The sequence below is a fragment of a genome, unplaced genomic scaffold, assembly GCF_019419815.1.
Source record: "Pyrus x bretschneideri cultivar Hongxiangsu unplaced genomic scaffold, Pyrus_bretschneideri_v1 Contig3, whole genome shotgun sequence".
NCBI lineage: Eukaryota > Viridiplantae > Streptophyta > Magnoliopsida > Rosales > Rosaceae > Pyrus > Pyrus x bretschneideri.
In genome coordinates this window covers 13,808,526-13,825,557 of record NW_025999612.1, presented here as the reverse complement: position 1 = coordinate 13,825,557, position 17,032 = coordinate 13,808,526, and the positions used below count along the sequence as shown (strand labels likewise).

General features: G+C 35.5%; 1 protein-coding gene across 3 annotated transcripts; it reads left to right on the top strand.

The window, feature by feature from the left end:
• The first annotated feature begins 5,401 nt into the window (after window positions 1-5,401).
• Window positions 5,402-9,183, top strand: LOC103946839 (sm-like protein LSM8). Of its 3 annotated transcripts, none has more exons than XM_048589836.1 (7): window positions 5,416-5,557; window positions 7,131-7,252; window positions 7,749-7,833; window positions 8,000-8,040; window positions 8,157-8,231; window positions 8,665-8,717; window positions 8,854-9,183. In XM_048589836.1, the coding sequence occupies exons 3-7, from the start codon at window positions 7,797-7,799 to the stop codon at window positions 8,942-8,944; spliced, it is 297 nt and encodes a 98-aa protein (XP_048445793.1). In that variant the 5' UTR covers window positions 5,416-5,557; window positions 7,131-7,252; window positions 7,749-7,796; the 3' UTR covers window positions 8,945-9,183. The 3 variants fall into 3 exon arrangements, with proteins under 3 accessions (XP_009338889.1, XP_048445793.1, XP_048445792.1); XM_048589835.1 differs by lacking the exon at window positions 7,131-7,252 and adding an exon at window positions 6,133-6,201 and having other exon boundaries at window positions 5,427-5,557; XM_009340614.2 differs by lacking the exon at window positions 7,131-7,252 and having other exon boundaries at window positions 5,402-5,557.
• Window positions 9,184-17,032: the final 7,849 nt, after the last annotated feature.

Here is a 17,032-nt window from a genome sequence, read left to right as displayed (position 1 = left end):
TCACCCTCGAGTGTCAGCCAGCACATGGTCATCCCGTTGTCCCATGAACTTCGGGATCGAGGCGTGTCAAATGGCCTCGTGAAACTCAATGTAATTGTCATTGATGATGCTAATAAAATAAATGTTTTTACTTATATTGTTGAGTCTTCTAATATTTGGCATGCTAGATTAGGCCATGTTAATTTTCGTTACATGCAAAGAATGGTTAAATTAGAATTATTACCTAAATTTGAGATTGATTTGAATCATAAGTGTGAGACATGTACTGAATCCAAATTTGCTAGCCAAACTAGAAAGTCAATTCTGGAAAGATCAAATGAATTACTTGGATTAATTCATAGTGATCTTTGTGACTTTAAATCCACACCAACTTGTGGAGGAAAGAATTATTATGTCACTTTTATTGATGATTGCAGTAAGTGTTGCTATGTTTATTTGATTTAGAGCAAGGACGAAGCTTTGAATATGTTTAAGACATATAAAGCTAAAGTTGAAAATCAACTTGAGAAAAAAAAAAAAAATCAAAGCACTTAGATCTAATAGAGGAGGAGAGTATGAGTCTACTACCTTCTCATATTTTTGTGCACAACATGAAGTTATACATCAAACAACGACTCCATACACAGCACAACAAAATGGTGTTACCGAAAGAAAAAATAGAACATTCAAGGATATGATTTATTTCATGTTAAATAGTTCTGGGCTTCCACACAATTTGTGGGGTGAAGTTTTACTTACTGCAAATACCATATTGAATAAGGTTCCTCAAAAGAAGATTGATGAGTCACATTATGAACTATGGAAATGACATAAACCCACTTATAAAACCCTCAAAGTGCGGGGTTGCCTAGCAAAGGTGCAAGTTCTATTACCAAAAATAACAAAACTAGCCTAAAACTATTGATTGTGTATTCATTGGATAAGTAAACAATAGTGCTATTTATAGGTTCCTTGTTGTAAAATCTTTGATTTCTGACATTCATGTTAACATTATATTAGAATCAACAGATGCAGAATTCTTTAATGATATATTTCCTTACAAAGAAAAGAAATCTGGTTCTAATACAAAGAGAATTCATGATCATAGTCATGATGAAGCCTCTTCTTATGGTGTCCAAGAAAATGATGTAGAACCAAGAAGAGGAAAAAGAATCAAAGTTTCTAAAAACTTTGGACTAGATTTCATTACTTACTTGTCAGATAATGAACCTAGAACTTTTAAAGAAACAATGTCTTTTTCCAAGGCTCCTTTATGGAATGAAGCAATTAAAAGTGAAATGGAATCCGTTATGGAAGATAACACATGGGAATTGGTTGATTTACCTCCTAGTAGTAAAGCAATTGGTCATAAATGGATTTTCAAGAAGAAACTTAAGGCAGATGGAACCATTGACAAGTTCAAGGCACCTTTAGTAGCCAAAGGTTATCGCCAAAAGGAAGGGTTGGATTATTTCGACACTTATTCTCCAGTTTCTCACATAATGTCAATTAGGACAATGTTAATAGCAATTGCAACTGTATACAACTTTGATATACATCAAATGGATGTAAAAACATCATTTTTATATGGAGAACTGGATGAAGAAATATACATGAAACAACCTGAAGGGTTCGTGCTTAAAGGACAAGAAAGCAAAGTGTGCAAATTAGTTAAGTCATTATATGAACTTAAACAAGCACCAAAACAATGGCACGAGAAATTTGATCATACTTTGTTGACACATAGGTTCAAAATAAACAAATTTGATAAATGTGTCTACATCAAGAGTAATGATAAAACTTGGTTATTGTTTGCTTATATGTGGATGATATGCTCATAATGGGAACTGATAAAATGTAATAAACAAAACAAAGAAAATGTTGAATTCCAATTTTGAGATGAAAGACTTAGGTCAAGCCGATGTCATTAACAGAAATTTTGAAGGATATGTCCTTAGATAGTCCCATTATGAAGAAAAAAATATTACGAAGGTTTGGTCAATTTGACTGCAAACCTGTTGCAACTCCTTTTGATGCTAGATACAAGTTGGAGAAAAATAAAGTCGATGCCATATCTCAACTTGGATATTCTCAAGTAATTGAAAGTCTGATGTACTTGATGAATTCGACTAGGCTTGACTTAGCTTATGCAGTAAGTAGGCTTAGTAGATATGCAAGTAATATGGCGCAAGAGCATTGGGATGCTTTAGTAAAAGTGTTAAGGTATTTGAAAAATACACTTGACTACGGATAACACTACACAACGTATCCACCTATTGTAAAAGGCTTCAGTGATGCTAATTGGATTTCTGACACTACATAATCCAAGTCAACAAGTGGATATGTTTTTACTTTGGGAGGTGTAGCAATATCTTGGAAATCCTCTAAACATAAATGTGTAGCTCGTTCCATTATGGGGTCGAGTTTATAGCTTTAGACTTGGTTGGAGAAGAAGTCGAGTGGCTCAAACATTTTCTGGAGGATATTCTAGTGTGACCAAAGCCTATAATTGCTATATGTATACATTGTGACAGTATGGTCATGCAATCAAGGGCCAAAAGTCATGTATACAATAAAAAGTCACAACATATCAAGCGTCGGCATAATACTCTTAAGAAGTTGCTCTCCAATGGAATAATATCCATATATTATGTAAAGTCAAAGGAAAATGTAGCTGATCATTTGACAAAATGCCTACCAAGAGAGCAAATATTATTTACATCGAGGGAATGGGTCTCAAGCCAATTCAATGAATCGGACTAGGTGGAAACCTAACCTAGCTGATTGGAGATCCCATGATCTAGGTTCAATAGGCAAACTGGTTGAGTTTGATTCAAAAGTTGAACACACAACTTACCCATTCTTATGACAAAATGTGTGTTGTCTGTTGAAGTTCGAGGGGTTATGTTTTATACATTTAATGACATTAATATTTTGTTATCAAGAGGAATATGACAGACTATTTTTAATTAATGTCACCTATATAGGAGTAAATAGGGCCACATTTATGAGAATTGAAATGGCTAAATTCTCTAAAGCTTCTACAAAATCTAAGATTTGTTCAGGGCCAAAATGAAAACAACCTTATAAATTGACGTGTGGCAGACATTACATGTGTGTAGCATATTGTCTTAATTTACTACTGCGGTGAACAGTTTAAGATCTTCCACATCCACTGCGTCACCAAGTAAACCCGATATGTTTTCATTAGGGTAAGTTCAAGTCCAAAAGACACTTCACCCGATGCATATCAAGTCTATTCTTTCTCAGTTTTAGGCAACCTAGTCATACATTTGTCTTCAAATGTGGGGTATTGTCGGAGTTTGAATGAAATTTCAACTCAAATGTGGGGTATTGTTGGAAATTATGAGTAGAAATTTCATTGTCCCACATTAGTCACTACCAAAATGTTCCCTCACTTTATAAGGCTTTGTCCCTTATAGATAGTGATTGGAGTGATGGACCATGGATAATGAAATTGGGCTCAACCTTGGGGTTTGGTTTTGGGGTGTACTAATTAATATATAATTAATTATCAAAAGATGGGCCTTGAGCCTTGTGGCTCTTGGGCTTTAATAATTAAATTATTTAATTAATTATTATTATTTTATCAACAGACTCATCTTTTTAAATGAAGTTTGAAGTGACGAAAGAATGTCAGAGAGCAAAGCACCCCTCTGAGAAGATGTCTCCCAACAGACACATCTCATTCTCATACATGTTATGAACATGCATAAACCTATTATATATACATTCATTTGCATGGCATTTAGAACACAGAAATATCAAATTCTTCTGCAATCCAAAACCTTCTTACGGAGAGAACCACAAAGAAATTCACCATAAGTCAGTTTTTTGGTGCTGGAATCCTAACTTAGATCGTTGAATCCTGGTGAGGCAAACATCCATAGAACTACAAGTACTAAGTATAGACGAAATTTCTATTTTAAGGACATTGCGGTACGCCAGTTCTGTCTGTTTAAAATATTAATTCGTTGTATTCACATTCTATTAATTTATTTATTCACATTTATTATTTATTAGCATATATAAAATTATTATTGATTGTTGACATATATTCAATACGTAACAAAGAGAGGAAGGGGATGAAAATAGGGAAAAGAAATCAAATAAGGAACTAGAGCCATAGATAAATGACTTTTTATATTTACTATTATATTATATCAAATTGTATTAAAAAATAAGCATAAAATATTTGATTTGTGGCATGGCATTTTAGTAATTACAATGTTATATTTCGATTCTATTGAATTAGTAAACAATTTTATGAATTCAGTACCATTTTTATTCCGATTTCAAAACATTTTAGTAAATAGCTTTTATGGAAATCTGGATTTGGATTCTCCTAAATTCAATTCCTCCTGAATCCAATTTCTCCAATTTTGATTACGGTTACATAAATGAGCCATGAGTTTGTTCTTTTTAACTTTGTTTTTGTCACACTTTTTAACTTTATTTTACCATTGTTATGTTGATGTCAAGTGAGAGGACATTATTGCTAATCCATTGTGAGATTATGCCCACCCCTCCCTTAAGTGTAGATAATATTATGTATTAAAAAAAAAAGGACATGTGTCAATACATTAGATAGGCAGGGCACAATGTTTTTGTTGCAGAAATTTGAACTTGGCTAGAGTGTACATTTAGTGTTTGAAATATCCTGGATATGTTCAATATTTTCACGGAAATATCCAAAAATTCAGGGAACGATATTCACCCCATATCAGTGATATTTCCAGAAATCAATCAATTTCCTCGATATTTCCAATATTGTTAGGAAATATCCAGGGTTTACAAACAATTTGTAAAAAGTTTGCAAGAAATATCCATAAGCCTATGCATTCTTTATTTTTTAATTTCTTTCTTTATGGTATTAGTTTACTTCAATAAAACTTATGCCGCTTTCGTGACGAAAATTTCAATTAAGTTATATATAATTTATTTTTTCTAGTGAAATGCTTTATTTTATTACTTGTCATTAAAAGGAAGTTTTTTTTCCTCACATATTACATACTTATTGTTTACACATTATCTAATCATTAATTCTTGATTTATACGAGTGTTGTGGCTTCGTATGACATTCCCTAAAACATATTTTAAATTTCTATGTTTTTAAGCAAATTCCCATAATTTCCATCAAAGGTAATCGATATCGATATTGATATTCGATATATCTATTTAACATTTCCATACATTTATCTATCGATATTTCTACCAATACTGATATTTTAAATTGTGTACATCATCAGTAAACGAGGTGATAATCAAACCTATCTCCGACGCATTAAAAAATAAAAATAAAAATAAAAAAAATAAAAAAAAAAAAATAAAAATTAAAAAAGCCCAAACCCTATCAGGAACGCATTACGTGGCAAGAGAGGTGGGTTGGTGACCGTCGGATGTTGAGAATGGGCGAGCGAGGGCTTTTATGCGAGAGAGAAAACCAAGCCATAGCGCCGTCTGAGTTGCAGGCTTGGATTCATAATCTTTATATCTTCTCATCCCGAACGCAAAAACCCTAGTGAGGCCAAAGCTCCCATATCCCCCCTACGCCAAGGTGAAGACTTTCTCATTCGCGCTCTCTCTTCTCGTCGGTCCTTTATTTTATTTAGGGAATCTGTTTCTGTTTTGTTTATTGGAATTGCTCATTTGTTGCCTGTCCTTATTTGCTGGTTAAATAAATGATTGAGGATGGATTATTGAGCAGAGCACCCACTGTGTTTGTGTTTTTTTTGTTTGTAATTTTTTGCTGTTGTGTCCGTGAAGCTTGTTCGTTGGTGGTAAAGCTAAATCAGTCATTTCTGGTGCAAATATTGTATTTTTAGATTTCTAGTTTTGATCGTGTGGGCAGCCAAAGAGTACGTTAGAAATGTTTACTAGGTGGGATTCCAAATGAATATGCTACATCTGTGCACTTATTGTTCGCATCTGTCGGTGTCAGTATTATAACTCTTGTATTTCTTTGGATGAAACGGTGTGATAGCCCAATTATGAATGCTGAACAGGGTTCTACTTCCACAGGGTCATCAGTATTACTTTCTCAGAATTGCTAGTATTACATGTATTCACGGTTGTATAGGTATAAATATATGTTTTCTTGCTTCATTGTCATGTGTTGACTTGTGGCTTTAGGTTTCTCAGTTTTAGGATGCTGTGCCTTGAGTTTCGTGTGGAGCATTATGTTGGGTGTGATAAAAAACAGTATGGTTTTGCTCTTCTTACCATCTTTAAATCACTTGTTATTCCCATTTCATCATTTAATGAAGACAAACTGAAATTTGAAAATTTTTTATTTTTTATTTTTATTTTATTTTTTATGTTTATAGGATTTGGGAGATGTTTGGAACTCAATTATTCAGTATGTAAAGTTTATTGCACATTGGCACCTCATAGAGCGTTTTTGTTGAAGTTTGTATAATTCGAGCTCATTTTTCTTAATACAGTATGAGATTGAAGAAACAAGATTTATAAAGTGTATCATTATTTTTATATAAATAATCCCAAAGATCAACCCCAGTCAGCTTGACACCTCCAACCTCATTCAACCTGACACCAACCCCATTCAATCTTTACCAGGACATAATCTTTCTTTCTTTCAATTACAAAAGCCCTAATTAATCCCTGTTCAAGACAAATCCAATCACCACGCAACACCAATTGACCAGTCACCACACCATAACATTTGAGTTGACTGTGTCATCATTAATAAAAGCCCTAATCGCTTTACAAGACAAAAACTAATTTATTCCTGATTTCGTGTTCTTACTTTCCGAAAACTAAAAGCATAAGCTCGTCCTTGCTAGAAACCTACAATTCTCAAACTCACCATGAATATCAGTAAAGAATGAACCCGTAAAAAGACCCCGAAGCACTGTTAAGTGATAACAATGTTCCCGGATTTCATTTCCCTCGAAAGGAATAAAAATTGATACCAATTATTACAGACGAAACCCGTAGTAGTAGTAGTACATGTTGAAGCTGAAGTCACAAAGGTTTAGGGTTTAGGGTTTAGGGTTTAGGAAACTTTAATCCGAAAGAAGATATATCTTTCAAGAGCTTTCAATTTTTTAGAGGTGGGAACTTATGAATAGCAAAGTGTAAAACTGACTAATATTTCTGTTGTCTGTCAGAAGAGGGAAGCTTAAATACCTGGGGATGGGTAGGTTCACACTTTGGGCTACTGGGCTTGGAAGGCTGAGATGGGCTATTGGGCTCTTATCTTTCGAGGAAAGCGAAATCCATGAACGGGAAGGTTTAACACTTAATAGTGCTTCGGTGTGTTTTTATGGGTTCATTCTTTACTGATGGGAATGGTGAATTTGAGAATTGTGGGTTTTTAGGACAGTAAGCTTATGCTTTTAGTTTTCGGGAAGCACGAACTTGAAATCAAGGAAAGATTGGTTTTGTCTTGTAAAAGAAAGATTTTTTTTTCTTACAACGACACGTACAACTCAATTGGTACGGTGATTGGTTTTGTCTTGTATAGGGATTAATTAGGGCTTTTGTTATTGAAAGAAGGAAAGATTATGTCTTGGTAAACATTTGTTGTGGTTAGAGGTGTCAGGCTTCATGTGATTGATCTTTGGGATTATTTATAAAAATAATAATACCCTTTATCTACCTTTACCCTTACAAAGTTACGATGAATGTCTCCACGCTCCACCTCTTAAAAATTTCTTGGTGTTTTCATGTACTTTGTCCCCTTTAGACAGGTGTTATTGATTCTGAAATCTCTCTCCCTCTTGCAGTTAAACTTGTTCATTACAAGTCTTGCACAGAAAACTCAGGATTGAAATATGTCCAGTGGCCCTGGTCTTGAGTCACTCGTTGATCGTATGAAATTCTTCACTCTTCATTATTTTATTTTTTTCAAATATCAACGCTTTTCAGTCGTATGCATGAATATAGTTAATCCTTCTATCCTATAGGCAAACTTTGTGCACCATATTCTATGAGCAGATCAACTCTCTCTAACTGTTAACAACATTTCTATGTGCAGAAACAATTTCAGTTATCACAAATGATGGACGGAATATTGTGGTATGTTACACACTAACACTACAATGCAGCGTTTGCGTCTTATCAACATTCAAATGTACCTTTTACATCTTATTAACAGAATCAGTTTGTGAACAATTTTTTTGTTTTTATTTTAGGGAGTCTTGAAAGGTTTTGACCAGTCTACTAATATTATTCTTGATGAATCTCATGAACGTGTTTTTTCTACAAAGGTTTGCATCTTCACTGTTACAAGCTTTCACTTTATAGCTGCATCTTTGTTTACTCTTTCTAGTAATTGGACAAAAGGAAAGGGAAGTGGGAATCTACTTTATGCCAGGCGGAATTTTTCTGATTTTTCCCAATTTTGAACATTTCTTATTTTCCTCAAGACGTTCAGGATCTTAAGCGTTGAATAATTATTATGTGTTTCATCTCTACTGCTAGATATTGTTGTCATTGGGGTTTTGCATATGGTTTTCAAATTCAGCATATACAAAACATTTATTCATTTTATTGTCCCACTGGCATTTTGTTAACTTGTATTTCTTATTGGTGGCACCACTTTTTCCTATTTAGCTGTCTTTCTCAGTCATTTTTTTCGGGTTTGCTATGGAATCATCTACTTGACCCAAAAAAAAAATTTCTTGTATTTCTGACCGACAGGAGGGTGTTCAGCAACTCGTGTTGGGGTTGTATATAATCAGAGGTGACAACATGTAAGTGTCAAAATTTTATTCTATTTACAATAGTTTCCGGTGGGTGGAGGGAAGTAATTTGGAATGAGTTTCTACAAATATATGCATGTACAGTGCACTGCCTTTCTAAGTTCTCAGTGTCTTCCAATTGTTGCAGAAGCATTGTTGGGGAATTAGATGCAGATCTTGATTCTACTGTTGAGTGGTCGAAGATGAGAGCTTATCCCCTCAAGCCTGTCATCCACTGATCAGCATGAAAGTTGGGGCGGTTGTGGACTCGATGAATTGTGACCTACCAAATAAATGTTGTGGGATATAGGAATACAATGACGAAATTTGGGTTTGCTATATTCATGCATAATAGGTTTCAAAAGTGTTTCCTAATCATATCAGTTTCTGAAACACCGATGTATTCAAGCAGAATTATCAGCAAAAATCTCAATATGCGTTGGTAGCCAATGTATATATAAAACTAATTTATCCTTCATTTTTCGGGGCAACAGTAATTTTATTTTCTTATCAAGGGGCATAACAAAGTGCTTATAGTTCGTGCAAACTCGGATTATGTTGATGAAAAATTGTAGTCAAATATAACAAGAATGCCGAACTCGTTAGGCCACCAGGAAACTCTTTCCAGTTTGATTGTTTTGGTTATATCGACATTGAGCCGAGTCGACAAGGGAGCGAGCAGGGGAGATGAGACCTTTTTGTTCTTTTTATTCTGTGTTTTTTTTTTTTTGAATTTTTTTTTTAATGCGAGTCGACAAGGGGACGAGTCGGGGAGATAAGACCTACTTGAGACTGAGAGGGTGTGAATATCGTTTTGTAGAGGTGGTTGGAACTTGGAAGATAAGAGGAGCTGGTAGTCGTAAAAATCGTGCAAGTTGAGTCGGACGCGGTCGAGTTGGATAGCGAGGATTTGACTCACTTTGAGGTCATGATAATTTTTTTTTTTTTTTAGGTGGCATTTAAATTAGATGTGTGTGTAGAAAGATGATAATATTGTAATTTTTTTAATTATTCAAAAGGGATAATTTGGTATAGTTTGGATAAAAAAATGTGTTTAATTATTTAACTTAACTAAAAGTTGATTGTGAAAATAAAGGTAACCTAAAATGGAAAGAGATCATCTTTGGATCTCTTCCTCCAAAGAACACAGATCAAGTGATTTGCGTCTTTGAAATTTGATCCAACGGTAAAACATTATTATAACTTTTAAAAGTTTTTACTAACTTCTTTATTTTTAACCGTTAGATCAAATTTCAAGGGTCCGTATCATTTAATCCGTGGATTGTAGAGGAATAAATCTAGAGATGATCTCTTTCCACCTAAAATAAGAATAATGTGGTAATGACACCAATTAGACATGTAAATTGGGCTGACTCGAGCCTGAGGAGTATTGGACCTAGCCCTACCGGGCCTCAAGTTTTTCGGCTCTAAGGGTAAAAGGGACCAGGCTGGCCCGAACTTATTTTTGCCTCCAACCGCTTTTTATTTTATTAATAGAGGCACTTTGCTAATGTGGAGAATTGAACATATGATTTTTTATTTAATTATTCTTAATACCGTACCAGCTAAATGACTAAGTTTTTCAAAAGAATCAATTAAATTATACAAGTATAGATAAATCAGTACACACCAAATTAATAAGTTTTAATTACATCGGAGTAGTCACTCAATACCGTTGTACTAGTGATATTCCTCTTCATTTGGAAGTGAGAGATCTTAGGTTTGAATATCGTAGATGGAAAATTCAATACCAAATTAAACTGCTTATTATGTACGTTAACCAAACTCCCTCTTTTTTAAGTATAAAAATATGGATGTTCTAAAAACAAAATTACATCATAGCCAGGTCATAGGCATACTATGTAAGGCTCAGGCCCTACGCATTTGAAAACGGGCGGAATAAAGTCTACGCCTTCGATCGGGTTAGGCCGACCCAAGTTTGGCTTTGGTCTTGGCCCTTTTTACAGGCCTAACACCACCAACCAACCATAAATAATTAGTTTCTTATTCTTCAAAAGTAATGCTAAGGATGCAACATAATATAAACTAGCTTTTCTATACATGCTCATGCGCGTGCGAAATACCGTGTATAAAATTCTATTTTCTTTTCCACATTTGTACTCAATATAGGTAATAGGGCATCTATAAAACTGATTCATTCAATCTTATGGTATGTAGAATCTTAATTTGTTCAATCTTAATAAAGTGTATATCTCTAAACTACATATTAATAAATCCCTGTTTGTCAACCAAATTTCAAAAAACTACCACTCTAACCCTCTCACCAGAACTGAACAAAAATAAAAAACTTGGACAATTTAGTAATTACACCTAACACAATTTAGTAATTACGCCAAAAATAAATAAATAAACCCCACTTCTCCTCCTCTTCCTCTCTCAACATTCCCACTTTCTAATACCTTTTCTCTTCCCTTTTTTTATGTGTCTTTTTCTTTTTTAAGTTATCATCCATGCTCATTAGTGATAAGTCGTAAAATAAAAAATAAATTTAGTTGCACACGTAAAGCTTGTGTGCCGATGGCTAGTTTAAATAAAGGAAAACTAACGAAAAGTTAAAAAAAAAAACTTTAATTTTAATGAAAAATGACAAATAAATGTGTAGTGAATAGTATTAAGAAAATGTAAAAATATAATTTTTTGTTAAAAGTGTACAGTATCAAGAGTGTTTCGTTAAAACTCCCTTTAAATAATTCATTAGAAACAAATTTATACAACATATGGATTAAAAAGTAAAACTACCGAAGGCCAAAGAAATCTTGACTTTCTTTTTTAGGTTTTTCTCTCATTTGGTCTCGTACGTGTACACTTTTTGTGTCATGTTGCGTTTGATAATTGGCACAATGTTGTTTTGAACTTAAAAAAATACATAAAAACAATTTACACAAATTTTACCCAATTTTTTTTTATAAAATGCGTAAACAGAGAAAAATTAAAAGTGCCCAATAATCAGAGAGCTTACGCCCGTCTTGCCGGGAATCGTGTAAGTCACACCATCAAATTAATGGTCCCATCTGGTAAAGTCCCTGGATTCACAACAAAACTCTACAAACACAAAATTGAACCCACAAAAATCATAACTCAATTTACACACTAATTCGCCAGAGAGAGGGGTGGGTGTACGGACGTGAGGGTGGCTCCTCTAAATTCCGACTGAAAATATGTGAAGAAGGTGGGATCAGATGGCGAAGCAACTGTCCAAGAAACTGCTGCCACAAATAGAAGAATTTAAATAGTACTAATTTGCAGGTAAAAATGATATCATGAAAGAGATAAATAAAATGCTGAACATCAATTACAAAAGAGAGAAGTGGCCAAGCAAAAATGACGATAAATGAAAATGCATGAAAGTATTTAGCCATCTGCAAACAAATTACTGCGTAGAATCTTACCTTGAAACAATGTATGAAAGTACGAGAGAACTGGCCTATAGTAATTTGTTTCCCATAAAACTACCCACGCACTTTGATGGAGAAAGCGGCAGTGGTTTGATGCAGATTCATCCCATTTTTATCCTTTTGGTTCAGCTCCCTAGAGTTTCGCACAACGTGACTCTCCTGGTCTCTCGACGTTCAGTTTTTTTCTTGTTTTTTTTATCTTCGTATTTTTCCCGATTATTTCTTCTTCTTTTTTTCCCTGCATTGTTTTTTATTTTTTTATTTTTTTTTGTAGAAAAATATCCTTGGAGATGATGAATTTAAATTTTTATTGTTTAAGGGCTTTTATACGTCCAAATATCTATAGTGAGCCAAATATAAAATAAATGAATTGCAGCCAATCATGAGAGTTAAGGCCATTTCCAACCGAAAGGTCCAGAGGCGAAAATAGCTCGAAAGCCGTCTCCAACTGAGGGTTAGGCCATACAGCTCGTGGGCCTCACGGAATATGAAAGGGCCAAAGGGCTGGCCACATCCATCCAGCCAACCAGCCCGAGTGTGACATCCCACATCGCCCAGGGGAGTGATCCTTATATGTATATTCTCATCCCTACCTAGCACGAGGTCTTTTGAGAGCTCACTGGCTTCGGGTTTCGTAGGAACTTCGAAGTTAAGCGAGAAGGGGGCTAGAGCAATCCCATAATGGGTGACCCACTGGGAAGTTGCTCGTGAGTTCCCAAAAACAAAACCGTGAGGGAATGGTAAGCTCAAAGCAGACAATATCGTGCTACGGTGGTGGAGCGGACCCGGGAAGTAATCCCTCCCGGGCCGAGATGTGACACTGGGGCTGGCTAGAATTTTTTTTTTAAACTATCAATTATAACCGACAGAAATAAAAAAAAATAGTGTTGGTTATAACTGACACAAATAGCATGGAAAATTTTGAATATAACCTCTAGCTGACGTCAGCTAGCCGTTATTTTTTAATTTTTTTTCTTTTTTCTTTTTTTCAGTTTTATTTTTTTTATTTACAAAATTTTTCCTATAACTTCTATTTTTTTTCTATAACTTCTATTTTACAAAATTTGTTTCATATTTTTTTTTAAATTCCTTTTTTTTCCTATAACTTCTATTTTACAAAATTTGTTTCCTATTTTTTTTAAATTCCATTTTTTCCTATAACTTCTATTTCACAAAATTTGTTTCATATTTTTTTGAAATTCTATTTTTTTCCTATAACTTCCTAAGCCATTATACAATATTAAATTAAATTAAGTAACATGAAACAACATTAAACAATATGAAACAACATTAAATAACATTAACCATCATAAAAATTATACAACATAAAAAAAAACATTTAACAAATGAAACTTAAACAACATTTTTAAAAACATTAAACAACATAAAACTTAAACGCCTACTCCATGCTTCTTTTGGCCCAAAGATTTGTAACAAGATCCTGTTGTAAATAGTTGTTTGTGGCACGAGAACGTATCATTTTATAGTGCCTCATGTACTCATTTATTGAGATACTACCAGTTCTTGGATTGAAATGCAAATTAGGCCTATCATATATTTTTGCACAAACCATTCTTGACCTATTTGGATCTTCTTGATCGTCATCAGACTCTCCATCAATATACCCATCTTGCTCATCCTCCATTATCATATTATGTAATATGATGCAAGACATCATGATGGAGTTCAAATTTTCTCGACTCCACCATTTTGCCGGTTCGCTGATGATCTTCCACCGTGCTTGTAGAATACCGAAAGCTCTCTCAACATCTTTCCAGTATGCCTCTTGGTTTAAAGTAAACAACTTTTTCGCGTCATTCCTAGGGTTTGGAATTGCTTGGACAAGTGTCGCCCACTTTGGGTAAATGTCATCTGCCAAGTAATACCCCATATTGCATTGATGACCAATGATGTAGTAGTCAAGTTGAGGTGCTTTACCTTCCGTCAGGCGATTAAAGAGGGGTGAACACCTAAGAACTGTAATGTCATTTTGGGATCCAGGGACTCTAAAGAAAGCATGCCAGATCCATGTGCCATATGAGGCAACCGCTTTAACACAACAGTTGGCTTTCTCAACCTTCCGCTAAAGCCTCATTGCCATCCAGTGGGACAATTCTTCCAATCCCAATGCATGCAGTCTGATGATCCTATCATGCTCAGAAACCCACGATCTTCAGCTTTGCGAAGAAGCCGATTCAAATCTTCTTGATTTGGCTCGCGGAGGTACTCGTCTTTGTAAACCTGAACAATTGTGTCACAGAATTGTTCAAGAGTGTCAAGGCATGTAGACTCAGACATACCATGGGTTTCATCTATTGAATCAGCTGGGGAGTCATAGGCCATTATTCGGAGTACAACAATAACCTTCTGATGAGGTGAAAAACCAGGGCGGCCTGCTCTGTCCCACTTCTGTCGAAAGTATGGATTGATTTACTGGACATCACAAAGTAAATGCTCGAAGACATGATGCCTTATCCGGAAACGACGTTTGAAATCCTCTTCTGTGTACACCGAGTTGGGGTTGAAGTAGTTATTCATCAGATTGGCATGTGTCATCGCTCTATTTGGTGGTTTGTAAGAGCGACTAGCAACAGAGCCACCCCATTAAGATTGTTCCTCAATTGGCTGACATACCATGGCCGCAGCCATGGCTACTGCTTTATTTTGTTTGTTGCGCCTTACTTGAACTTCTTCATCAGACTCCTCATCTTTTCGTCTCATTTGCACCTATTTTTCTTCCAATTTGGAATTGGATGAGGATCCCCAGTTGGAATCCGACGAGGATCCAAAGTTGGAATTCATTGCAAACTTGAATTGAAAAAGATTGAATTGAAATAGTTTGAATTCAAAGTTGTGTGAATTATAGCCCAATATCCACCCTATTTATAGAAAAAAAATTCAAATCTAATGGCTAGTTGACGTCATGCTGACGTCACTTAGCTGTTGGATTTGAATTTAAGTTGTAGTTTTTAAATAATAAATTATGTTTGGCCCTATATCCCTTTGACCCTCGGTTGGATACCTTTTTTTGTGACAGGGCTAAAACGAGCTTTATGGCGCTTTGGTCCTCGGTTGGAGATGGAGGCAAATATGGCCTTGCACTATTCTGTTCGGGCCCAAAATGACAACTTGGGCCGAAAGTAACAAAATGAGTCGAGACTCTTGCTTCAACGGTCTTCCAAGGGTATCATGGGTCGGCTAGGTTCTAGGAGTTGTCTAGTCAGTTTTTTCGGTCGAGTCCTCTTGCGAGAATGATTGATTCAGATAAGGGCGAAGGTTGAATCCTTGTACCATCAGGGGTGTTAAAAGTTGAAGGCATTGAGAATCAGGGAATGAATCTGGTTCATTATGGAGGAGGGTTCAAAGTCCCAATTTAATTAGGACTAGTCGAGTCCTAGTTAGATCAAGATAAGGAGTTCGAGTCCAAGTGTGGTTCTAACTCGTCCAGGAGCAGGTTCACTACTATAAATAGAAGAAGGATCGCACCATTCAAGCATCTCCAATTGAACACACAAACTGTCATGTGCAAACTCTCGCTCTACGCGAAACCTCTCAACAACCTTGAGATTTTTATTTTCTTTTTCTGCCAACACATCTTCAGTTTGGATAAACAGCATTGTGAAGGCAACTGGTGACATCTTTAGTTTGGATAAACAGCACAATTGACGTAGAATCAGCCGACCCCGTAGCACCTTCAGTTTGGATAAATAGCACTACGTCAAAACTGACTGGTTATCTATCCAAGTCTCGGCTAAGAAGGATCTTCGAGTTCTTGTTGGCAGAGGTCATCTCATTAGCCTTCTTGGCAAAGTGATGTGTTACAGATTACTGGGCTCAACACATTGAACGCCAAGTTGTTTTATGATTGGATACTCACAAGTAAGTTTTAGAGTTCGGCATTCTGACGGCCGAACCACGTTTACCATCAGGACATACATCTCTTTTGAGTACTTGTGTCCATATAGTTTGGTACCGGTTCGGTGTGCTTATACTCTTATGAATATAATTATCGTGACCGAACTCGGTCCCGACGATCCGTGAACTTTGCAAGACTAGCAGCCTTGTCTTTAGGCTCTAGAACCCGAAGGCCGAGACGTGTTCCTTCCTCGGCCGCAGTTGCATGATCAAGAAGTCAGCAGTGCGCTCAACGCAACATCAACACATTTTACTCCTCGGCCGAGCTCGGCTGATGAGTTGGCACACTCTGCATCAACCAAATGACGTAGTTAGCTTATTAATTACTCGACCTGCGCACCACGTAAGCTTGATAGTTTTTAGGGTCAACATGTTCATTAAAATATTAATATCCTGGAAGGCCAAAGGGCTAAAATAAGCCCTCTGACCAGTCCTCGATTAAAGATGGCCTAAGTATTCGGGACATGACTATTTTTTTTGGACGAAGGGATATGACTTGGTTGGTCGCAAGGAGCGATTATCGATTTATCCCTTGAAAATTGATCAGTTTTTATGGAGTGAAATATATACTCATTTGATTACCAATATATATATATTATATACTCATTTGTATACGCAGTAACGTTGGTAGTAGTCGAAAATCACAGGACTCCATTCCATTGCTCACCAGTAAAAACAGTTAAACAATCTTACCTCTCTCCCGACTGCTACTTCTAGACGAAGATAGCTAACAAAACTAATTACACAAAGTAGCTAGCTAAATATGAGGAGGAAAACTGGAGAAGGGAAAACTGCAGAACCTTCTGAATTATTTTCCGCGGTAGCTAATTATTAGGACTCCCTAACAAGTAAACAAACTTCCTAGCTAGCTAATTACTAAATCCGGCTATAAATATCTCTCCATCCATGCTCCTATATAAATATATACATTAATTATTCATTCTATTAAGTAAATAATTAAACAGAAAAATCTTGCTCATCTAGCACTTTCTTGAG